The sequence below is a fragment of the Chiloscyllium plagiosum genome, unplaced genomic scaffold (assembly GCF_037043375.1).
Source record: "Chiloscyllium plagiosum isolate Xiang-an unplaced genomic scaffold, Cpla_swu_hap1 HiC_scaffold_27, whole genome shotgun sequence".
Lineage (NCBI taxonomy): Eukaryota > Metazoa > Chordata > Chondrichthyes > Orectolobiformes > Hemiscylliidae > Chiloscyllium > Chiloscyllium plagiosum.
Genome location: NW_028270165.1, coordinates 87,100,222 through 87,125,963, shown reverse-complemented (window position 1 = coordinate 87,125,963; position 25,742 = coordinate 87,100,222). Strand labels below are relative to the sequence as shown.

The 25,742-nt window shown below is 47.2% G+C and overlaps 1 protein-coding gene across 1 annotated transcript in view; it reads right to left on the bottom strand.

Annotated features, from left to right (window-relative positions):
- Positions 1-5,344: 5,344 nt before the first annotated feature.
- Positions 5,345-25,742, bottom strand: part of LOC148144878 (uncharacterized) — a 157,666-nt gene continuing 137,268 nt past the window's right edge. The window contains exon 2 of the mRNA XM_087975135.1: positions 5,345-8,032. Coding sequence (XP_087831261.1) covers positions 6,153-7,625 — 1,473 coding nt within the window. The 5' untranslated portion in view covers positions 7,626-8,032 and the 3' untranslated portion in view covers positions 5,345-6,152. The remainder of the gene's footprint in view (positions 8,033-25,742) is intronic.

Here is a 25,742-nt window from a genome sequence, read left to right as displayed (position 1 = left end):
TTCTGTTCTGCTGGGGCCCCTTCTTCCCCAACTGCGTGCCTCTTTTCCCATTCCTATAAAGCTGCTCTCCTAATCATACCTCGTTCTTCCCCTGAAAATAACGTTCCTAAAATTGCCATCAGTTCTCCCCAGGTATATAAATTAGGCCCTAGGAATTGCTCTAATTGTTCGGCTAGTCCAACCGGATCCTCTATTAAACTTTTCATTTCCTTTGTAAAGACCCTAACTTCACTGCTCGTTAAGGGAGCGTTTACATATCCGATTGTACCTTCCCCAATCGGAACCTCTCATAAGGGACATAATTTTACATTTTCCAATATCTCTGCCCCTCCTTTACATGTGGTGGCTCGAGTGACTCTGCCCCCCCCCCCCCCCAGGTTCTGCATCTTTTAGTTCAGAGTCCGTTCCCATTTCTGTGTCTGGACAGGGTTCTACTTCGGGAGCTGGAGGCTCGTTCCGGGGAGTAGTATATGGGGCGGCAAACACGTTAAGGGATCCCATTGTGGCTTCCCTTGTTCATTCTTTTTCTGTTCTTTCCCTGATTCCTCCCTATTCATGGGACATAATTTTACTCCCGCGCTCCCTATCCAACAAACCGCATAATCAGACTCTTTTTGACTGTACGCTTCTTTCCGATTGACAAATATATTAAGATCTTGACACAGCCAATCCTCATCGGACCCATATTTGGGCCAAAAAATACCAGGCGCCTTAATATTTTATCTAGTCCAGACAAAACAACAATAGTTTACCATTGTAGCTTTATCTTTCCCCCGCGTCCGGGAGTTGTGTTCCCAATTTCCCAACATTCTCCCCAAAGGACTGTCGGGTGAAATATATTCCCCTTTAACGTTATTTACTGATCGATCGTTACCCAGCCAACTCCCCGTGCCTCCCATTGTTGCTAATTTAATTAATCTTAACGAGGTCCGGTGTCACCTTCTTCCACACCCCCTTCAGGGTCCTGACTAGACACCTTACTCGTCCAATTAATCTGACCAACTATATGCTTTTTGAGACTTCAACTGTTCTCCATAAATCACTTTTATGTAAGGATAAAAGAGATTAGTTAGAAACTGATAGTAAGGCAGTCATGACCTGTAAAAAGAACAGGAGTTAACATTTTATTTCATTATCTGTAAAATCCTTAACGTTAAGAGAAATCATGTTAAAATTTCCATAGTAGAAATCAGATTCAAAACAGTCCCGGATCTCAAGCTCCAGGGAACAAAGCAGAAACATTCAATCACCAACAAACAAATGTGCATTCAAACCAAATCAGACCGGGTTAAACTTTCTAGTTACTGTACAGCTCTTTCTCTCTCTCTCACACACATAGACACCGTGTCTCACAGACACTTTGAGCTTTCCGCAACGGCTCCTCTAGCTTTTGAATATTCATCTGGACGTCTGGTCATAAGTTAGTTATGAAGGGCATCCTCAGTAGCCCTTCAACTACTAGCCCTTCTGACACTGGCTGTTTTCCATTGACATATGCTTAATTTTATATATCACCAATTCCCCATACTTTTATATGTCCCGACCACCAAGGCAAGACATAAAAGGTCTCTCTTCCGACCTTGGTCTGTGCACAGAGTTACCTGGTCATTTCGGTGCGCCCCGTCCCGCAGCAATTCTTGCAGCAAATACCGCTGCCCCCGGTCACCCGGATATATCCTTTAAGACCTTTCCCTACCCGGGTCCTGTGCACAAGAGCTGCCCGACCTAACCCGCCGCGTCTGCCCGCCTTGTTTCCAGGGTCTCCCAGTCCGGATCGTACTCGCCCAAACCGCGAACGACAAGCAAGGGAGTCGGAGATCACCGAAATCGGCGAGGTGCACCTCCCCGGTCATCCCAAGAGTGTCGAGCGGTCTGAGTCCTGGATCCCGGAACGAGGCCCCCAATTGTGAGAAACAGAACTCACTCACAAATCAATCAGCCTGAGACAAATCAATCTTGGAAACAAGAACAATTTATTACAGTCTTCTAAGTACTGGACGCTTCTGCAATCAAGCAGAAATGCGCGCCAAAACAGAGCATGTTAGCTTTCTTATTCAGTTTACAAATTGCGGAATCACTTTATTGCGGAATCAGTATACTTCAGCTTTATTGTGAAATACCCCTGCTGCTTCTTTTTGTGGTCAACTACAACACTTTAAAGTTATTCCCTAGCTTAAAACTATTTTCTTTAAAAGACCCTCTATATTTATTAAAGTCGTAGCCTTATGTATGCTACATGCTACAAGAATTCCGCTTCCCTTCCCCCTACTACACCCCCTCACCCATCTGCAAAAACAACATTTCTAATCTCCCACAGAAAGAGGGATAGGGATGTAAGGCAGGATTTCAGGGAGCTCAGGTGGAAGCTGAGGGCTAGAACAAACAGAGTGGTTATCTCTGGTTTGTTACCCATGCCACGTGATAGCAAGGCAAGGAATAGGGATATATATCAGCTGAACACGTGGCTGCAAGGATGGTGCAGGAGGGAGGGTTTCAGGTTTTTGGATAATTGGGGCTCATTCTGGGGAAGGTGGGACTTGTACAAACAGGACAGTCTTCACTTGAACCAGAGGGGTACTAATATCCTGGGTGGGAAATTTGCTGGTGCTATTCGGGTGGGTTTAAACTAGCTCAGCAGGGGGATGGGAACCGGGGGGTGTAGCTGTAATGCACAGGAGGATGAGAGTAGGAAGGACAGGGACTGGATTTCAGGGTCACAGGAATGTGCTGGTAGGCAGTGAAGTGATTTGAAGTGTGTCTCCTTCAACGCCAGAGTATCCGCAATAAGGTAGGTGAGCTTGCAGCACGGATAGGTACCTGGGACTTGGATGTTGTGGCCATTTCGGAGACATGGAGAGAGCAGGGTGAGGAATGGATGTTGCAGGTTCCAGGGTTTTGATCTTTCATTAAGAACCACCAAGGCGGTAAAAGAGGGAGAGGTGTGGCCTTGTTAGTCAAGGATAGTATAACGGTGGCTGACAGAACTTTTGATGAGAACTCATCTACTCAGGTAATGTGGGCTGAGGTTAGAAACAGGAGAGGAGAGGTCACACTGCTTGGAGTTTTTTTATAGGCCTCCGCAGAGATCCAGGGAGGTGGAAGAGGGGATTAGCAAAATTATTCTGGGTAGGAGTGAAAGGAACAGGGTGGTCATTATGGGGGACTTTAACTTCCTTAACATTGACTGGAAATGCTTTCACTCTAGTACTTCGTATGGATCAGTTTTTGTCCAGTGTGCGCAGGAGGGCTTTCTGACACAGTATGTCGAAGGCCGACAAGAGGGGAGGTCACTCTGGATCTGGTGCTTGGCAAATGAACCAGGCCAGATGTTTGATTTAGTGGAAGGTGAACACTTTGGAGAGAGTGACCATAATTCAGTTAGGTTTCATTTAGCGATGTAAAGGGATAGGAACATGCCGCAGGTCAAGAGTTATCGATGGGGCAAGGGCAATTATAATGCAATTAGGCAAGACTTAGGATGCATAGAATAGGGTAGCAAAATGCAGGGAATGGGAACAATTGAAATGTGGAGCTGGTTTAAGGAACAGATATAGTGTGTCCTTGATAGGTATGTCCCTGTCAGGCAGGAAGTGATAAGGTAAGGGAACCGTGGTTTACAACAGAAATTGCATCTCCTGTTACAAAGAAGAAGGAGGCTTATGTGTTGATGAGGCAAGATGGTTCAGATGAGGCGATGGAGAGTCACAGATTAGCTAGGAAGGATTTCAAGAGAGAGTTAAGAGCAATGAGAGGACATGAGCAGTCCTTAACAAATAGAATAAAGGAGAACCCTAAAGCTTTCTATAGGTATGTGAGGAATAAAAGGATGATTAGGGTAGGAATAGGGCTAATCAAAGACAGAAGTGGGAAGTTGAATGTGGGCCCTGTGGAGATTGGAGAAGTGTTAATGAATATCTCTCATCGGTCTTCACTCAGGAAAAGGAGAATATTGTAGAGGAGAAGAATGAGGTACGAGATATTAGACTCGAAAGGATCAAGGTTAGTTGCACACAGGTGTTATCAATTCTAGAAGGAGTGAAAGTAGACAAGTGCCCTGAGCCCGATGGGATTTATCCGAGGTTTCTCTGGGAAGCGAGGGAGGAGATAGCAGAGCCTTTGGCTTTGATATTTGAGTTGTTATTGTCTCCAGGCTTAGTACCAGAGTGGAGGATTGCAAATGTTGTGCCCTTGTTCAAGAAGGGCAGCAGAGATGACCCAGGTAATTATAGACCAGTGAGCCTTACTTCTGTTGAAGGAAAGCTTTTGGAAAGGAATATTAGAGATTGGATTTATAATCATCTAGCAAGCAACAATTTGATTTCAGATAGTCAACATGGTTTCATCAAGGGCAGATCGTGGCTCACAAACCTTATTGAGTTTTTTGAGAAGGTGACCAAGCATGTAGATGAGGATAGGGCAGTTGACGTGGTGTACATGGACCTCAGTAAAGGTTCCACATGGTAGGATGTTGGAGAAAATGCAGAGGCATGGGATTGAGGGTGATTTAGCAGTTTGGATTAGAAACTGGCATTCTGAAAGAAGGCAGCGAGTGGTGGTTTATGGAAAATATTCAGCCTGGAGTCCGGTTACTAGTGGAGTGCCACAAGGATCTGTTTTGGGACTACTGCGGTTTCTCATTTTTAAAATTACTTAGGTGCAGGCAGAGGTGGATGGATTAGCAGAATTGGGCTGAGAGGTGGCAAATGGAGTTCAATGCAGCTAAATGTGAGGTGATTCACTTTGGGAAGAAAAACAGGAAGCCAGTGATCTTGGAGTCCATGTGCATAGATCCCTGAAAGTTGCCACTCAGGTGGATAGTGCTGTGAAGAAGGCATACAGTGTGTTAGGTTTCGTTCGTAGAGGGATTGAGTTCCGGGCAACCGCAATATCACGCTGCAACTATACAAAACGCTTGGAATATTGTGTATAGTTCTGGCCCCCATATTTCAAGAAGGATGTGGGAAGCATTGGAAACGGTGCAGAAGAGATTTACCAGGTTGTTGCCTGGTCTGGAGGGAGGGTCTTCTGAGGAAAGGCTGAGAGACTTGGGTCCGTTCTCATTGGAAAGAAGGAGGCTAAGAGGTGATTTGATAGAGACATATAAGATGATCAGAGGATTAGATAGGGTAGACAGTGAAAGACTCTTTCCTAGGATAGTGACGTCAGCTTGTATGAGGGGGCATAACTACAAATTGAAGGGTGATAGATTTAAGACAGATGTCAGAGGCAAGTTCTTTATGCAGAGAGTGGTAAGGGCGTGGAATGCCCTACCTGCTAAGGTAGTCAACTCAGCCACATTAGGGAGATTTAAACAATCCTTAGGTAAGCGCATGGTTGATTTTGGGATAGTGTCAGGGAACGAGCTGAGAATAGTTCACAGGTTGCGTAACATCGAGGGCGGAAGGGCCTGTTGTGCGCTGTATTGTTCTATGTTCTTTGTTCTATGTTCTAAACTTAGTGCAGGAGGCTGAAAGAAATGAGCAGCTTTAAAACAAAAACCTCTTGGAGCTCAAAGCTTTCAATGAGAGTCTGAGCCCAGTGGTAAGTTCAGGTAACCTTTATTGCAACCCAACTTTGTTACAGCTTCAGATCCCCCCCAGCAAAAAGGCAGAGAAAAAGCAGTTGCTTTTTGAGCACCTCAAGGTCAAAGTGCACACACCACACCTCCCCTTGTCCCACTCCCCTCACTGTCTTTACTATTGGCCAGCACCAAGTTGTCCCTTTGTAATTGGATCCTTGGTAAAGCCGTAACCTGGGGGAAGTATTGCCTCATCAGCAATTTCAACCCATACCTTGTCTCCAAGTATGTTTCTCCCCGCTCATTTGCCAGGAAGGGGCAGTGCAGTGTCAACCAGACTGCTGTGGGTCTGGAGTCACGTGTAGGCCAGACCGGATAAAGGATGCAGCTGGAATGACTGAGTGAATCCTTTCCCACAATGGCGGTTCCCTTCCCTAACAAGGGAGAGAGTGAATCAGATGGGGGCTTTCTCCCCCGCACCACCCCTCCCTGAAACAGTCTCATCGTTAGATTCCGAACTCCACATTTCTGACCGAATGCCAATTCTGCCATCTGTCGTGGGGGGATTCAAACCCGGGAGTCCCCAGAACCGGGTTGATAGTCCACTCGATAATGGCACTCGGCCGTCACTCCTTCAATCCCCCTGCGATGGCTCGTGAACTCGCTGGTGTTTCTGCAGGTTGGAGGAGTAGGTGAAGCCCTTCCCGCACTGAGAGCAAGTGAACGGCCTCTCTCCGGTGTGGATCCGCTGGTGCCTCAGCAGGGTGGAGACCTGGGTAAAGGCCTTCCCGCACTCTGGGCAGCTGAAGGGCCTCTCCCCCGTGTGGACCCGCCGGTGGGTCAGCAGGTGGGAGGAATACCTGAAGCCCTTCCTGCACTCGGGGCAGCTGAAGGGCCTCTCCCCCGTGTGGACCCGCTGGTGGGCCAGCAGGGTGGAGGAATTCCTGAAGGCCTTCCCGCACTCGGGGCAGCTGAAGGGCCTCTCCCCCGTGTGGACCCGCTGGTGCCTCAGCAGGGTGGAGACCTGGGTAAAGGCCTTCCCGCACTCTGGGCAGCTAAAGGGCCTCTCCCCCGTGTGGACCCGCTGGTGGGTCTGGAGGTTGAAGGAGCAGGTGAAGCCCTTCCCGCACTGAGAGCAGGTGAACGGCCTCTCCCCCGTGTGGATACGCTGGTGGGTCATCAGGGAGGAGACGTGGGTAAAGGCCTTCCCGCACTGAGAGCAGCTGAAGGGTCTCTCTCCTGTGTGGATCCGCTGGTGGCTCTGCAGGGTGGAGGAGCAGGTGAAGCCCTTCCCGCACCGAGAGCAGGTGAACGGCCCCTCCCCGGTGTGGACATGCTGGTGCCTCAACAGGGCGCAGGAATTGCTGAAGGCCTTCCCGCACTTGGGGCAACTGAAGGGCCTCTCCCCCGTGTGGATACGCTGGTGGATCCGCAGATTGGAGGAGCAGGTGAAGCCCTTCCCACACTGAGAGCAGGTGAACGGCATCTCCCCCGTGTGGACATGCCGGTGACTCCGCAGGGTGGAGGAATCGCTGAAGGCCTTCCCGCATTCAGGGCAACTGAAAGGCCTTTCCCCCGTATGGACACGCTGGTGCCTCAGCAGGTTGGAGACCTGGGTAAAGGCCTTCCCGCATTCAGGGCAACTGAAGGGCCTCTCTCCCGTGTGGACATGCTGGTGGGTCAGCAGGGTGGAGGAATTGCTGAAGGCCTTCCCGCACTCGGGACAGCTGAAAGGCCTTTCCGCCGTATGGACCCGCTTGTGCCTCAGCAGGGTGGAGGCCTGGGTAAAGGCCTTCCCGCACTCTGGGCAGCTGAAGGGCCTCTCCCCCGTGTGTACACGCTGGTGGCTCAGCAGGTGGGAGGATGTGCTGAAGGCCTTCCCGCACTCTGGGCAGCTGAAGGGCCTCTCCCCCGTGTGGACCCGCTGGTGGGCCAACAGGTAAGAGGAATGTCTGAAGGCTTTCCCGCAGTCGGTGCAGGGGAATGGACTCTCCCCAGTGTGACTGCGCCGATGAGTCTCCAGGGCAGACGGGACACGGAAGCCTTTCCCACAGTCACCACACTTCCACGGTTTCTCCACGGGGCGGGATTCCTCGGGTTTCTCCATGGCCACAGCATCAGCTGCACACAAACACGTTTAGAGCCCCTCCGTGCCGTGAAATCCCCTTTCCAGGCCGTATAACTGTTTCCGGCTCCACACACAGTGCGCTGCAACAGTGGGGTCTCTCATCCAGTCCCACTGATGCTGAAAACGTCCTCAAACAGGAACCAAAAAGCGTTGATCCCTCTCACAGAAATCACAGTCAAAAATCGTTGCGGTCCCGATGGATTGAGTGACTGTCAGACATTGACATCAAAGTGAAGACTGAAGACGCTGGAGAGTCAGTCAAAAAATGTGGCGCTGGAAAAGCACAGCAGGTCAGGCAGCATCCGAGGAGCAGGAGAGTCAATGTTTCGGGCATAAGCCCTTCATCTGTTGATTTTGAAACTTCAGTCTTCAGATTTTCAAATACTCTGTAAAAAGAGATTACAAAAGCCATCACTATCAGTGCAGGGTAGAAATTCAGAACAAGCAATTCTATTTTCTGTGGAATATTCTTTTGTTGTTCCACAAAATTGAAAGCACCATCCCACTCTCTCTCCCCCTCTGTTCTCACTCAGCTCTAACTAATTCCCCTTAAGGTGCTGATTCAGGATCTTACAGGGGCAGAAAAAGCAAAAACATCAATACTGACATCTCTCTGAATTTTGGATACATCCACCTGAAAGTTAATATCTTTCACAACACTGGGATCCTGCTGAGAGTGAGCAGGTCTGATTTTGGGAAGCAAAAAAAAAGTGTCAATTCAGGGTGAACCTGCAATGCAGCTTCTTGAGGAAGGACCAGACACAAAATGGTTAATGACCCCGAGACGGTGGAAGCAAAATGAGACATCAAGGCATTAACACCGACACACTTCAGTCAAACTCTTCTGCTCCCAGTCAGGGCAAAACATGCTCTGAAAGTCCAGCCTTCACAACCACACTTCTGCTTTCACTGAAGACAATTAGAGTCACACAGCACGGAAACAGTCCCTTTGGCCCAACCTGCCCAGATATCCTAAATTAATCTAGTCACGTTTGCCATCACTTAGCCTCTATCTGGGCCGGATGCTGGCAGCTGGGACTAAATTGGGTTGGCTATCTTGTCAGCAAGGACGAGTTGGACCAAAGGGTCTCTTTCTGTGCTGTACATCTCTATGACTCCAGTTGCATTTGCCATCACTTGGCCCTGACCCATCTGAACCCTTCATATTCAGATGCCAGTCCAGGAGCCTTTTAGCTTGTCATCGTACCAGCACCCACCACTTCCTCTGGCAGCTCACGCCATCGTTCAAGCGACTCCACGTTGAAAGCGTCTGATCTGGTGCACCATATGACATCAGGATAATCTTGGATCGTTCCAGATCGCATCGAAACTCAGTCAGGTTTCCCGATCAGGACGTTGTACGTGATCAAACAGGTTAGTGGATAGGCGATCCCCCACATCTTAGTTCAAGTATCTCTACGAGAACTCCCTTGCTGGAGGGTCCCTTGGAGACACTTCAACTGGACTTCATTGAGTTGGAGAAATGAGTTGAGTTGCTATAAATGTGTTTTGCTTATTGCTGATGTCTTTTCGAAGTGCATTGAAGCCTAACCTCCTCCTAATGCTACTGCTGAGACTGTGGTGAAGATTTTGTTTAAGGAAATAATTCCCTGCTTCAGTATACCTGCGTGCATTAGCTCGGTCAATGGACCAACTTTGTAGGTAATATTAACGGAGTGGCAACATTCACAGCCGTTTTAGTGCTGAGGCTGTTGAATCCCGTAGAAAATTAACTCTTAGTGCTGATCTGCTATGGATTGAAAAGAATTGCATTTTGGGACTTTATGATGATATTGAGTAACCATTACTGGTTATTAAATACAAACTCTGTAAAAGGAAATATTGATAAAGCTTTACCTTACTTACTGCAGCCGAAGCTCCAGCGGAGGAAACAGGCCGCTGGCACACTTCCTGCTTCGGGGTGGCCACGCCCCCTGGCACTGGTCCCGCCCCCTCCTCCGCCAAAGCGGCACATAAACCCCGCCCCTTCCGACCGCAGATGGTAAACTCCCGCCCCTTCCGGACGCAGCTCGTAAACCCCCGCCCCTTCCGGACGCACTCGTTAACCCCGTCCCTTCCGAACGCAGTTCGTTCACCCCGCACTTTGGAACGCTGCATGTAAACCCGCCCCATCGATACCAAGCCCCGGCTCGAGGGCACAAACTCCTTTCCACCTCGCGAACCAAACCCCGCCCCTACGCCGCGGACCCCGCGCGAGTCAAACCACGCCCCCTGCCCTCACGCGCAACCGCCCACAAAGCCGCGCGCCTCTAGGATAGCCGCCTTGCCCCGCCTACTAGCTCGCGACCATCTCACGAGACACGCCCCGCCCGTGTACTCCGCCCACCCTCCAATCTAAACCCCGCCCCTTATGGACCACCCGCCCACCCAGGTGTATTTGGAAGCACTGGCTTCTGCAGCGTTGCTTCTTCTGCCGGTAGCTGTGCTGCAGGATCATAAGGCACAGAATTAATACCAAAACATCACAGTGTCATGCAACCGATGCAATATTTGGAACAAACCTGGACCGCTGCTGAGTCCTTCATCTTTTAGAACGGGTTGCAGGTTTCAGTTCATCAATATATAAATTCCAGAACTTTAGATCAGATTCCCTCCAGTGTGGAAACAGGCCCTTCGGGCCAACAAGTCCACACCGACCCACCGAAGAGTAAAACACCCAGCCCCATTCCCCGTCACCTAACACTACGGGGCAATTTAGCTTGTCCAATTCACCTTAACCTGCACGTCTTTGGAAAATGGGAGGATATCCGCGCAGACGTGGGAGGGGAGGGGGAATTGAACCTGGGGCTCTGGCGCTGTGAGGCAGCAGTGCTAACCACAAAACAAAGAGGGATAGGGATGTAAGGCAGGCTTTCAGGGAGCTAGGGTGGAAGCTGAGGGCTAGAACAAACAGAGTGGTTATCTCTGGTTTGTTGCCTCCTTTCCCAGGTATCTGACCCTTGTCTTTCGTGTCCTCCCCTACCCTTCCTGTTATCCCTTGACCCCAGTCTCCTTTTTGTTATTTCTTCTACTGCCTCCACATCATTTTGGCTTTCTGTTTCTGCTTCTCGTCTTCCCTTTTCACATACACTTTCTGTGCCTCTCGTAACACCTCTTCCATCTGTCTTTCACTCCATCCATCTAATTTCTGTAATTTCTTTTGTATGTCCGGCCATGATTTCGTTACAAACTGGACCTTTAAGAGTCCCTGTGCTATCTGATTATCGGGATCCATTCCCAAACACTTCCTTGTGGCCTCCTTGAGCCTTTTAAGAAATGCAGAAGGGGTTCCATTCTTCTCTTGTCGTACTTCAAAGGCCTTAACAAAGTTTTATGATCTTGGTGCTGCCTCTTTAATTCCTAATATTCCCATTTCTCATAGATCCCGCATTGACTCCCTGTCTTCTCTGTCATTATTTTCCCAATGTGGGTCAACATTTGGGAATTTCTGTTCAGCTGGGGCCCCTTCTTCCCCAACTGGGTGCCTGGTTTCCCATTCCTATAAAGCTGCTCTCCTAATCATACCTCGTTCTTCCCCTGAAAATAACGTTCCTAAAATTGCCATCAGTTCTCCCCAGGTATATAAATTAGGCCCTAGGAATTGCTCTAATTGTTCGGCTAGTCCAACCGGATCCTCTATTAAACTTTTCATTTCCTTTGTAAAGACCCTAACTTCACTGCTAGTTAAGGGAGCATTTACATATCCGATTGTACCTTCCCCAATCGGAACCTCTCGTAAGGGACATAATTTTACATTTTCCAATATCTCTGCCCCTCCTTTACGTGTGGTGGCTCGAGTGACTCTGCCCCCCCCCCCCCCCCCCCCCCCCCCCCCCCCAGGTTCTGCATCTTTTAGTTCAGAGTCCGTTCCCATTTCTGTGTCTGGGCTCGGTTCTACATTGGGAGCTGGGGGCTCGTTCCGGGGAGTAGTATATGGGGACGGCAAACACGTTAAGGGGTCCCATTGTGGCTTCCCTTGTTCATTCTTTTTCTGTTCTTTCCCTGATTCCTCCCTATTCATGGGACATAATTTTACTCCTGCACTCCCTATCCAACAAACCGCATAATTGGACACTTTTTGACTGTACGCTTCTTTCCGATTGACATATATATTAAGATCTTGACACAGCCAATCCTCATCGGACCCAAATTTGGGCCAAAAAATACCAGACGCCTTAATATTTTATCTAGTCCAGACAAAACAACAATAGTAGTTTACCATTATAGCCTTATCTTTCCCCCGCGTCCGGGAGTTGTGTTCCCAATTTCCCAACATTCTCCCCAAAGGACTCCCCTTTAACGTTATTTACAGATCGATCGTTACCCAGGCAACTTACCTTGCCTACCATTGTTGCTAATTTAATTAATCTTAACGAGGTCCGGTGTCACCCTCTTCCACACCCCCTTCAGGGTCCTGACGAGACACCTTACTCGTCCGATTAATCTGACCAACTATATGCTTTTTGAGACTTCAACTGTTCTCCATAAATCACTTTTATGTAAGGATAAAAGAGATTAGTTAGAAGCTGATAGTAAGGCAGTCATGACCTGTAAAAAGAACAGGAGTTAACATTTTATTTTATAATCTGTAAAATCCTTAACCTTAAAAGAAATCATGTTAAAATTTCCATAGCAGAAATCAGATTCAAAACAGTCCCGGATCTCGAGCTCCAGGGAACAAAGTAGAAACATTCAATCACCAACAAACAAATGTGCATTCAAACCAAATCACAAAGAGTTAAACTTTCTAGTTGCTGTACAGCTCTTTCTCTTTCTCTCTCTCTCTCTCTATCTCACACACACACACACACACACACACAGACACCGTATCTCACAGACACTTTGAGCTTCCCGCAACGACTCCTTGAGCTTTTGAATATTCTTCTGGACGTCCGGCCATAAATCTCCCAGTCCGGATCGTACTCGCCCAAACCGCCAACGACAAGCAAGGGAGTCGGAGATCACCGAAATCGGCGAGGTACACCTCCCCGTCATCCCAAGAGTGTCAAGCGGTCTGAGTTTTGCATCCCGGAACGAGGCCCCCAATTGTGAGAAAGAGAACTCACTCACAAATCAATCAGCGTGAGACAAAGCCTTGGAAACAAGAACAATTTATTACAGTCTTGCAAGTACCAGACGCTTCTGCAATCAAGCAGAAATGCGCACCAAAACAGAGCATGTTAGCTTTCTTATTCAGTTTACAAGTTGCGGAATCACGCCTCCCTTTTCCCATCCGATCATAAGCCGATTACCTCACTTGTTAGTTATTTTCTTATCTGGCCATCCTGCTGTCCTTGTCTGCATTCTTTGTTCCTTGTTTGTTACAGCTTGTTCTTTTATCCAGTTTCTCTTATCATACTATAAGCTTTATTGTGAAATGCCCCTGTTGCTTCTTTTTGTGGTCAACTACAACACTTTCAAGTTATTTCCTAGCTTAAAACTATTTTCTTGAAAAGACCCTGTATATTCATTAAAGTCTTAGCCTTACGTATGCTACATACTACAAGAATTTCGCTTCCCTTCCCCCACTACCCCACCTCTCCCATCTGCAAAAACAACATTTCTAATCTCCCACAGAAAGAGGGATAGGGATGTAAGGCAGGATTTCAGGGAGCTAGGGTGGAAGCTGAGGGCTAGAACAAACAGAGTGGTTATCTCTGGTTTGTTACCCGTGCCACGTGATAGCAAGGCAAGGAATAGGGAGATATATCAGCTGAACACGTGGCTGCAAGGATGGTGCAGGAGGGAGGGTTTCAGGTTTTTGGATAATTGGGGCTCATTCTGGGGAAGGTAGGACTTGTACAAACAGGACAGTCTTCACTTGAACCAGGGGGGTACTAATATCCTGGGTGGGAAATTTGCTGGTGCTATTCGGGTGGCTTTAAACTAGATCAGCAGGGGGATGGGAACCGGGGGTGTAGCTGTAGTGCATAGGAGGATGAGAGTAGGAATCACAGGGACAGGATTTCAGGGTCACAGGAATGTGCTGGCAGACAGCGAACTGGTTTGAAGTGTGTCTACTTCAACGCCAGAGTATCTGCAATAAGGTAGGTGAGCTTGCAGCACGGCTAGGTACCTGGGACTTGGATGTTGTGGCCATTTTGGAGACATGGATAGAGCAGGGTGAGGAATGGATGTTGCAGGTTCCAGGGTTTTGATCTTTCATTAAGAACAGCCAAGGCGGTAAAAGAGGGAGAGGCATGGCCTTGTTAGTCAAGGATAGTATAACGGTGGCTGACAGAACTTTTGATGAGGACTCATCTACTCAGGTAATGTGGGCTGAGGTTAGAAACAGGAGAGGAGAGGTCACACTGCTTGGAGTTTTTTTATAGGCCTCCGCAGAGTTCCAGGGAGGTGGAAGAGGGGATTAGCAAAATTATTCTGGGTAGGAGTGAAAGGAACAGGGTGGTCATTATGGGGGACTTTAACTTCCCCAACATTGACTGGAAATGCTTTCACTCTAGTACGTCGTATGGATCAGTTTTTGTCCAGTGTGTGCAGGAGGGGAGGTCACTCTGGATCAGGTGTTTGATTTAGTGGAAGGTGAGCACTTTGGAGAGAGTGACCATAATTCAGTTAGGTTTCATTTAGCGATGTAAAGGGATAGGAACATGCCGCAGGTCAAGAGTTATCGATGGGGCAAGGGCAATTATAATGCAATTAGGCAAGACTTAGGATGCATAGAATAGGGTAGCAAAATGCAGGGGATGGGAACAATTGAAATGTGGAGCTGGTTTAAGGAACAGATATTGTGTGTCCTTGTTAGGTATGTCCCTGTCAGGCAGGAAGTGATAAGGTAAGGGAACCGTGGTTTACAACAGAAATTGCATCTCTTGTGACAAAGAAGAAGGAGGCTTATGTGTTGATGAGGCAAGATGGTTCAGAAGAGGCGATGGAGAGTTACAGATCAGCTAGGAAGGATTTAAAGAGAGAGTTAAGAGCAAAGAGAGGACATGAACAGTCTTTACCAAATAGAATAAAGGAGAACCTAAAGCTTTCTATAGGTATGTGAGGAATAAAAGGATGATTAGGGTAGGAATAGGGCCAATCAAAGACAGAAGTGGGAAGTTGAGTGTGGGCCCTGTGGAGATTGGAGAGGTGTTAATGAATATCTCTCATCGGTCTTCACTCAGGAAAAGGGGAATATTGTAGAGGAGAAGAATGAGGTACGAGATATTAGACTCGAAAGGATCAAGGTTAGTTGCACACAGGTGTTATCAATTCTAGAAGGAGTGAAAGTAGACAAGTGCCCTCGGCCAGATGGGATTTATCCGAGGTTTCTCTGGGAAGCGAGGGAGGAGATCACAGAACCTTTGGCTTTGATATTTGAGTCGTCATTGTCGACAGGTTTAGTACCAGAGAGGAGGATTGCAAATGTTGTGCCCTTGTTCAAGAAGGGCAGCAGAGATGACCCAGGTAATTATAGACCAGTGAGCCTTACTTCTGTTGAAGGAAAGCTTTTGGAAAGGAATATTAGAGATTGGATTTAAAATCATCTAGCAAGCAACAATTTGATTTCAGATAGTCAACATGGTTTCATCAAGGGCAGATCGTGTCTCACAAACCTCATTGCGCTTTTTGAGAAGGTGACCAAGCATGTAGATGAGGGTAGGGCAGTTGACGTGGTGTACATTGACCTCCGTAAAGGTTCCACATGGTAGGCTGTTGGAGAAAATGTAGAGGCATGGGATTGAGGGTGATTAAGCAGTTTGGATTAGAAAGTGGCTTTCTGAAATAAGGCAGCGAGTGGTGGTTTATGGAAAATATTCAGCCTGGAGTCTGGTTACTAGTGGTGTGCCACAAGGATCTGTTTTGGGACTACTGCGGTTTGTCATTTTTATAAATGACTTAGACGCAGGCATAGGTGGATGGATTAGTAAATTTGCAGATGACACTAAAGTCGGTGGAGTACTGGATAGTTTGGAAGAATGTTATAGGTTGCAGGGGGACTTGGATAAACTCAAAATTGGGCTGAGAGGTAGCAAATGGAGTTCAATGCAGCTAAATGTGAGGTGGTTCACTTTGGGAAGAATAACAGGAAGGCAGTGATCTTGGAGTCCATGTGCATAGATTCCTGAAAGTTGCCACGCAGGTGGATAGTGCTGTTAAGAAGGCATACGGTGTGTTAGGTTTCGTTCGTAGAGGGATTGAGTTCCGGGGAACCGCAATATCACGCTGCAACTATACAAAACGCTGGTGCGGCCACACTTGGAATATTGTGTATAGTTCTGGTCCCCATATTTCAGGAAGGATGTGGGAAGCATTGGAAACGGTGCAGAGGAGATTTACCAGGTTGTTGCCTGGTCTGGAGGGAGGGTCTGATGAGGAAAGGCTGAGAGACTTGGGTCCGTTCTCATTGGAAAGAAGGAGGCTAAGAGGGGATTTGATAGAGACATATAAGATGATCAGAGGATTAGATAGGGTAGACAGTGAAAGACTCTTTCCTAGTATGGTGACATCAGCTTGTACGAGGGGGCAGAACTACAAATTGAGGGGTGATAGCTTTAAGACAGATGTCAGAGGCAAGTTCTTTATGCAGAGAGTGGTAAGGGCGTGGAATGCCCTACCTGCTAAGGTAGTCAACTCAGCCACATTAGGGAGATTTAAACATTCCTTAGATAAGCGCATGGTTGATTTTGGGATAGTGTAGGGGAACGAACTGAGAATAGTTCACAGGTCGGCGCAACATTGAGGGCCGAAGGGCCTGTTCTGTGCTGTGTTGTTCTATGTTCTTTGTTCTATGTTCTAAACTTAGAAATGAGCAGCTTTAAAACAAAAACCTCTTGGAGCTCAAAGCTTTCAATGAGAGTCAGCCCGGCGGTAAGTTCAGGTAACCTTTATTGCAACCCAACTTTGTTACAGCTTCAGATCCCCCCCACCCAGGAAAAAGGCAGAGAAAAAGCAGTTGCTTTTTGAGCACCTCAAGGTCAAAGTGCACACACCACACCTCCCCTGTCCCACCCCCCTCACTGTCTTTACTATTGGTCAGCACCAAGTTGTCCCTTTGTAATCGGATCCTTGGTACAGCCGTAACCCAGAGGAAGTATTGCCTCACTCAGCAATTTCAACCCATACCCTGTCTCCAAGTAAGTTTCGCCCCGCTCATTTGCCAGGAAGGGGCAGTGTAGAGTCAACCAGACTGCTGTGGGTCTGGAGTCACGTGTAGGCCAGACCGGGTAAAGGATGCAGCTGGAACGACTGAGTGAATCCTTTCCCACAATGGCGGTTCCCTTCCCTAACAAGGGGGAGAGTGAATCAGATGGGGGCTTTCTCTCCTGCACCACCCCCTCCCTGAAACAGTCTGATCGTTAGATTCCGAACTCCACATTTCTGACCGAATACCAATTCTGCCATCTGTCGTGGCGGGATTCGAACCCGGGAGTCCCCAGAACCGGGTTGATAGTCCAATCAATAATGGCACTTGGCCGTCACTCCTTCAATCCCCCTGCGATGGCACGTGAACTCGCTGGTGATTCCGCAGGTTGCAGGAGTAGGTGAAGCCCTTCCCGCACTGAAGCAGATGAAGGGCTTCTCCCCGGTGTGGATCCACTGATGCCTCAGCAGGGTGGAAGATGTGCTGAAGCCCTTTTCGCATTTGGGGCAGCTGAAGGGCCTCTCCCCAGTGTGGACCCGCTGGTGGGCCAACAGTTGGGAGAAATGACTGAAGGCCTTCCCGCAGTCGGTGAAAGGGAATGGCCTCTCCCCGGTGTGACTGCGCCGATGAGTCTCCAGGACAGACAGGACACGGAAACCTTTCCCACAGTCGCCACACTTCCACGGTTCCTCCACGGGGCGGGATTCCTCAGGTTTCTCCATGGCCACAGCTTCAGCTGCACACAAACACGTGTAGAGCCCCTCCCTGCTGTGAAATCCCCTTTCCAGGCCGTATAACTGTTTCAGGCTCCACACACAGTGCGTGGCAACAGTGGGGGCTCTCGTCCAGTCCCAATGATACTGAAAACGTCCTCAAACAGGAACCGAAAAGCATTGATCCCTCTCACAGAAATCACAGTCAAAAATCGTTGCGGTCCCGATGGATTGAGTGACTGTCAGACATTGACGTCAAAGTGAGGACTGCAGACACTGGAGAGTCAGTCAAAAAATGTGGCGCTGGAAAAGCACAACAGGTCATGCAGCATCTGAGGAACAGGAGAGTCAATGTTTCGGGCATAAGCCCTTCATCTGTTGATTTTGAAACTTCAATCTTCAGATGTTCAAATACTCTGCAAAAAGAGATTACAAAAGTCATCACTATCAGTGCAGGGTAGAAATTCAGAACAAACAATTCTCCTTTCTGTGGAATATTCTTTTGTTGTTCCACAAAATTGAAAGCACCATCCCACTCTCTCTACCCCTCTGTTCTCACTCCGCTCTAACTAATTCCCCTGAAGGTGCTGATTCAGGATCTTACAGGGGCAGAAAAAGCAAAAACATCAATACTGACATCTCTCTGAATTTTGGATACATCCACCTGAAAGTTAATATCTTTCACAACACTGGGATCCTGCTGAGAGTGAGCAGGTCTGATTTTGGGAAGCAAACAAAAAGTGTCAATTCAGGGTGAACCTGCAATGCAGCTTCTTGAGGAAGGACCAGACACAAAATGGTTATCGACCCCGAGAAGGTGGAAGCAAAATGAGACATCAAGGCATTAACACCGACACACTTCAGTCAAACTCTTCTGCTTCCAGTCAGGCAGAACATGCTCTGAAAGTCCAGCCTTCATAACCACACTTCTGCTCTCACTGAAGACAATTAGAGTCACACAGCACGGAAACAGACCCTTTGACCCAACCTGCCCAGATATCCTAAATTAATCTAGTCACGTTTGCCATCACTTGGCCCCTATATGGGGCGGGAGCTGGCAGCTGGGACTAAATTGGGTTTGCTATCTTGTCAGCAAGGACGGGTTGGACCGAAGGGTCAGTTTCTGTGCTGTACATCTCTATGACTCCAGTCGCATTTGCCATCACTTGGCCCTGACCCAACTGAACCCTTCATATTCAGATGCCCGTCCAGGAGCCTTTTAACTTGTCATCGTAACAGCACCCACCACTTCCTCTGGCAGCTCACGCCATCGCTCAAGCGACTCCACGTTGAAAACGTCTGATCTGGTGCACCATATGACATCAGGATAATCTCAGATTGTACCGGATTGCATCGATACTCAGTCAGTGGCTTTCCCGATCAGGATGTTGTCCGTGATCAAACAGGTTAGTGGGTAGACGATCCTCCACCTCTTAGTTCAAGTATCTCTACGAGAACTCCCTTGCTGGAGGGTCCCTTGGAGACACTTCAACTGGACTTCATTGAGTTGGAGAAATTGCTGATGTCTTTTTGAAGTGGATTGAATCCTACCCTCCTCCTAATGCTACTACTGAGACTGTGATGAAAATTTTGTTTAAGGAAATAATTCCCGCTTCAGTATACCTGCGTGCATTGGCTCGGACAATGGACCACACTTTGTAGGTAATATTAACGGAGAACTCTGTTCCCAGCTTTGTATTTGTCGGCAACTGCATGGTGCTTATCATCCTCAGGCGGCCGGCATTGTTGAATGTTTTAACCAGACTCAAGACTAAACTTGCCAAATTAGTGGCAGAGTATGGCCTCTCCTGGTTATGCTAATCTCTGTGGCCTTATTCCAGATGCGATCCATGTCTGCGAGCAAGACACGACTGTCTCCAGCTGAGAGTCTCTCTGGTCACCGCCTCCGTACCCCTTGGAACGATTCAACTCCCTTCTCAGTCCACTTCCACCACATGACCGAAGCAATGATTGGTTATGTTCTTGCTCTAACTAGTGTTATGCGTGCCTTTTACTCCCAGGAGCGTACGGCCTACAGCGATGTACCCTCCCTTTCAGCCTCGTCACGGGTAGAGCCTGGTTCGTTCGTGCTCGTCAAGACCTGGACTGGCAAAGGTCTCCAACCTCGTTGGGATGGCCCCTTCCAGGTTTTACTTCCCACCCCTATGGTGGTCAAAGTCACTGGGCACTCAGCTTGGGTCCAACTGCACCATTGTTGATGGGTTTTGAATTTTGCTGTTGTTCTAATGTTAATCTTATTTCAGATACTTGAACTAAGAGGAGGGACATGTGGGGGATCGCTTGTCTCCTCACCTTTCTGATCACGTACAACATCCTGATGGGGAAAGCCACTAAGTATGGATGCGACCAGGAATGATCAGAGATTATCCACCACCCATGCTGAGGAGATGTCGTCCAGTGCACTGGACCAGACGCCTTTGACGTGATGAAGATTGATTATTGCAATGGACTCTTACATCAGAAAGACCAGATGGTCCATCTGGACAGTAGAAATCAGTGGGAGTTATCATGTCGTTACCATGTTTTTTTGATTTTACCTGCAGACGCAAGCCGAGTGAGGATAAAAATGATCAACCCCGTTATTATGGTAAATATTTTAAGGATGCCCAGGAACACCATCCCATTTTGCAGGACGGGCCGACTTGAGAAAAGGGAAGCCTGATAGGGGAAACTCCTCAATCCACAAACAACGTATTTATACAGGCCCACAGAATGCTCTTCACCCCAGAGGTAGTAATATGTTACTCCTCTCTATCGGGAGATGACTTACTTGCCCCGTCCTCAGTCCCCGATTCCATTCTATTCGTCAGACTTCCTACTGCCGACCCTGCGAAGAGAAATATCGTTTTCCAATAACCTCGGGTCTGTGTATACAAACAGCTGGTGTAACACTGGCTGGCGTACAGTAGGCCTTATGTGGCACATGGACCTGGAACTGAACCCTTCCCATGCGCATTTATAGGCCTTTTCTCTTTTCAGAACCTGATACTGTCACCAAGACCATGTACAATAGAGCTAAGGGAGAGCCCAATGGGAACAGCATTCTGAGGACCATTGTCTCCCATACAGTGCGAGTGCTCGAGTCACTTGGCCCATTTTTTACAGCGCTCAAGCAACTCCTCTTGCAAAACGTCGACCTTTTACTTCTGTAGACCTGACCAGACCCCCTGCTGTAACATTTCAGTAACCTATTTTGACAAACTCTCCCTAATATACACCAAACCAGACTATTATTTCTTCAGCTAAGGTAAAGCTACCAATGTCCTTGTCCTTGATGGCAAAGATGTCCCTCATAAGGTCACCATCGGAGCCCTTGTTCCCACAACAGTACCTTGTCCTGGCCAGTGGACAAGTCGATGGAACCTCCATCTGAGGAGGATGCAGCGGTCGGTCTCAGCCAACCTTGCTCCAATTGGAAAGATCCCAAGGGACTGCGTGACAATACAGGACACCCGATAGGCTGGGGAATCCAGAGTACCCTGAGGTTGGAAGGATTGGCAGGGGTGACATGTCAACAGAACCGCAATTCCCTCTTTTGCCGCCTGATCATTCGAGGAAATAAGACTAAAGAGGCTCTGGAACAGAGTAAACTGGGATTATCAGACCTGTGTCTTTACTCTATGCAGAATCAGTATGCCTTAGACTATATACTTGCCCAGGAGGGTGAGGTCTGCATCATTGTCCAAGATAAATGCACTATGGGCATTCCCGATCTCACTGGCAATATTACTGAGATATAAGAAGAGATCCAGGCATTCCTTGACAGAATGACTGAAGGGACCAGTTGGGGAAACTGCAGATCGGGCTGATGGTACAATTGGCTTATCAATTTAGCTATGTCTGTTTGTCGGTATTGGTATTGTTGGGTATTTAATTGCTAAGATTATGCGGTCCCTTAGTGATATAGATTTGCCCCAGAAGATGCTCCTTTTGCGATCCGATGGCTCACCCACACGTGTCGATGGCGATGATAAATATGACCAGATGAGCTGCGAAGATGGTGGTGCCACTCTGCAGGATGTTGATGGCTGGACCACCTTGAAGGGCATTCGTTTGGATTAGCCTTCTCTTTCAGTGATCTCGGTGCAATCAAAGGGAGGAATGAGGGTGTGGGCATCTGGGTGAGAAAGTATATAGTCTTAAAACTTGTCTTTAAACATTCAGACTAAAATGTAATGCTGAATTAGATTACATTACAGTGTGGAAACAGGCCCTTCGGCCCAACAAGTCCACACCGACCCGCCGAAGCGCAACCCACCCATACCCCTATATTTACCCCTTACTTAACACTACGGGCAATTCACCTGACCTGCACATCTTTAGACTGTGGGAGTAAACCAGAGCACCCGGAGGAAACCCACGCAGACACGGGGAGAACGTGCAAACTCCACACAGTCAGTCGCTTGAGGCGGGAATTGAACCCAGGTCTCCGGTGCAGTGAGGCAGCAGTGCTAACCACTGTGCCACCGTGCCGCCCACAATTATTGAATACATTTACTGCACTAGAAAATAACAGGCAGGAAGGCTCAGAAAGAGGAGAGAACTTAAAGATAGGCACACCTGGGCTCACCAAGTGATAACAGGATGTTGTGAGGCAATTAAGAACGTTTGCCTCAGCATCGGTGAATCTGTGTGAACAGGACACCAAGTGATAACATTCACAGCCGTTCCCTTGTGAAATTAATGATAGTCTGTTAGAAATGGGGTAAAGTGTTGTTTTTGCAGATATAGAAAAAGCATACAGAAAAGGGGTACAGCAAGAGAACTATTAACCCTACAGGTATTTAGGGAAGAGTATCTTTACGTTTCAGTGTATAATTGTGGTTAATTAAACACTAACTTTGGTGTGTAATTATTATCACAAAAAGTTATTTTTTAAAAATTATGCTTTCAGCAAAAAGCTGAGATAATCAAAATGCGTAAGGTATACAAAACGATACAAGTTAATGAAATGTCCGAGGATGGAATGTACCAGCAGAATTGATACAAAATGTTAAACCAGATCTTGATGTACTGTCGACAAAATAAATGTATGTGTCAGCACTTACAGAAAGGAAGGTTGCCAACCTGGGGAAGGGGGAAGTAATAAGGGTGGAGTGCAGCTGGGCAGTGGTCTGGCACAGTAAGAGAGATTGGGTAATTAGGAGTCTGGAGAGATGACCTCACTCAGCTCAAAGGGTATAACTGTACACAAACCTGAGTTCTCATTTGCCCATTTGCTTCTGCAATTGAAGCCCTCAGTTGCAAGTTCGCAATAAATTGTCTTGTTTCCAGTTTTGGTGGTCTCGTCTAAATTTTATTGAATTTTGTTTCTGACAGATTTGGGGGCTAGTTCTGGGATCCCAAACTCCGGTCGCTCGGCATTCTTGGAGAAACGGAAAAGGTGCACCTCGCTGATTTCGGGATCTCTGGTTTCCCCTTGTTTCCGCAGCGGCTTTGGGAGAGCGTGATCCGGACTGAGAGACCCTGAAAACAAGATGGGCAGACACGGCAGGTTCGGTCGGGTGACTCTTCTGTGCACAAGACCCGGGTAAGAAAGGTCTTAAAAGATTTATCCGGGCGACCGGGGTAGGCAGCGTTAGTTGCTGCCAGTTGGATATATCCGGGGAACCGGAGTGCTGGTGACTGGAATAGGCGAACCTGATCAGCCAGGGTGGATGGCCGTTGGTACTGTTGCCAGGTGGATATATCCGGGTGGCCGGCAGCGGCAGTTGTTGCCAGTCAGATATATCTGGGTATCCAGGGAACCGGGGTTCTGGGCGACCGGGTTAGGCGAACCCAATCAACCAGGGTAGGTAGCAGTTGTCACTGTTGCCAGGTGGATATATCCGGGGAATTGCTGCGGGACAGGGTGCACAAACACACGGCGGGAAGTTCGGTCGGTAAGCGACCGGGATAGTCAACGGTAGTGGTTGCCAGGTATTGCCGTGGGATAAGGGCGCGAGGATTCGACCAAGTAACTCTTGTGCACAGACCAAGGTAAGAAAAGGGATCTTTAAGTATTGCCTTGGTGGTCGGGGATGTACGAGAAGTACGGGACGTACGAGAAGTATGGGAAATTGGCAACTTTAAAAATAAAGTGTTTAATTGGCTAGATTAATCTGATGAGTAAGGTGTCTACCTGATTCGATCACCCAGCCTTAGACCGGTTGTTAAGAGGGAAAATCCCCCACGCGAAGGTTAGGACCCTGAAATGGGTGTGGAAGAAGGTGACACCGGACCTCAGTAAGGTTAACTAAATTACATAAAGAAACGGCCGACTATTAAAATGGGAAACAAGAATAGTTGTTTAAGTGTCGAAGGGGACATGAGAGGGACGTCCGAGGACCACATTCCAATGGACAGTCCTTTAGGAAAAATGTTAAGAGATTGGAAGTACAATCCTGGACGCGAGGAAAGGATAAAAAAGATGATAAAATGTCAATGAAAAACAGCCTTAAAGTCAAGAGGAATCAGATTATGCTTCGTGTCAGAAGGGCTAGTAGCTGAAGGGCTTCTGAGGGTGCACTTCGTAACTAACTTATGGCCAGACGTCCAGAAAAAATATTCAAAAGCTAGAGGAGTCATTGCGGGAAACTCAAAAAGTGTCTGTGTGAGAGTGTGAGAGTGTGAGAGTGTGAGAGAGTGAGAGAAAAGAGCTGTACAGCTCGTAGAAAGTTTATCCCTTTGTGATTCAGTGTGAATGCACATTTGTTTGTTGGTGATTGAATGTTCCCTGGAGCTTGAGATCCGGAATTGTTTTGAATCTGATTTCCATTATGGAAATTTTAACATGATTTCTTTTAAGGTTAAGGATTTTGCAAGATTATGAAATAAACTGTTCTTTTTACAGGTCATAACTGCTTTACTACCAGTTTCTAACTAATCTCTTTTATCCTTACATAAAAGCGATTTATGGAGGACAGTTGAAGTTTTAACTTGAACAGACAAATCCTTTTAAGGCAGCTCTGGTTATTTCACGACCTATAGCATTGCAATTGAGCAATGACTGGTCAGGACTACTTGGGAGGACTAGTTTTGGATTTGAATCAGGGGACTGGAACCGGGTGATTGTGGTGGATTTCAGAGTTGGGAACTGTGTGCATTTTGCATTTTGAATATTAAACACTGACTAAGTGAATTTATAATATATTAATATATATTTACAAGTAAGATTCCAAAATGTATAGTTAGGAACAGGCTTGAAAGAAAAGCAAGCATCAATTGATAAACTGTATTTGAGATTACAGGGAGCAAGAAAAATTGCAATATTTCTTGAAAAGAATCAAGGTCTAAACAAAACATTGGGTGATGAGGAATGGCCAGGAGGTGGCCCTAAAGCTGTTCAGTTGGTTAAATCAGCTCAGTAATTAATCTGGCAACGAAACATGAGAAGCAGAAACAGAAGACAAAAATAATGATAAGCCACGGTTAATGAGGTAATAAAGAAAAGGAGAAAACTAAAAGGATAAGGAAACCGGAATGGTGGCGGGCAGCATGTTGAAAATAAAGTGAGGAGAAAGGATCGGGGAGGAGATGTTAAGGGGTCTGGTAAACAGGAACAAGGATCAAGGATCAAAGTGGAAATCCCCACAGGCGGGATGTTATTACTGTGGAAAGACAGGTCACTTTAAGAGAGAGTGTCCAGAGCTGAAAAAGGAAGTAAAGGCAGTGCCGTTTATGAACCTTGATGAAAAATAGGGGTGTCAGGAGTTCCTGCCCCCGGGGACCCACCAGGAACCCTTGATAAATTTAAAGGTGGGACCTTACAAAGAGGACGTAGTTTTCCTAGTCGAGACGGGGGCAGCAAGGTCATCCTTAAATTTTAAGCCCAAGGGAGTGGGAACAAAAACAAAAGTTAATTGGATTATGGAAACAGTTTTGTGATGAGAGGCATGAAGAATCAGTTTTGCGTTCATGACGAGATATTGCCACCAAATTGGGGATCGAATTAACTGCAAAAGGTGCTATGGAATCTGTTGAGGTTCTTAAAAATGAATGTGCTCGAGCAAAACAATGACAGAAACAGAACGAGAAGTCACAAGTGACTGGTAAACAAACAGAACTGCGCGATTACAGTTTTAAAAATGTTTTAATCACTTGGTTGTGTTTCCATCCTGAATTATATAATATATATAATTAATAATTAATATTTATAATAATTCAATTGTGTTAGCCTGAATCAATATTAATTGGCAGGATTCCTTCATACATTCTCAGTGACCTGTCTTATTGATTCATGGTTAATTTAAAACATGACTGCATTAATTCATTGTTAATTAAAGAATG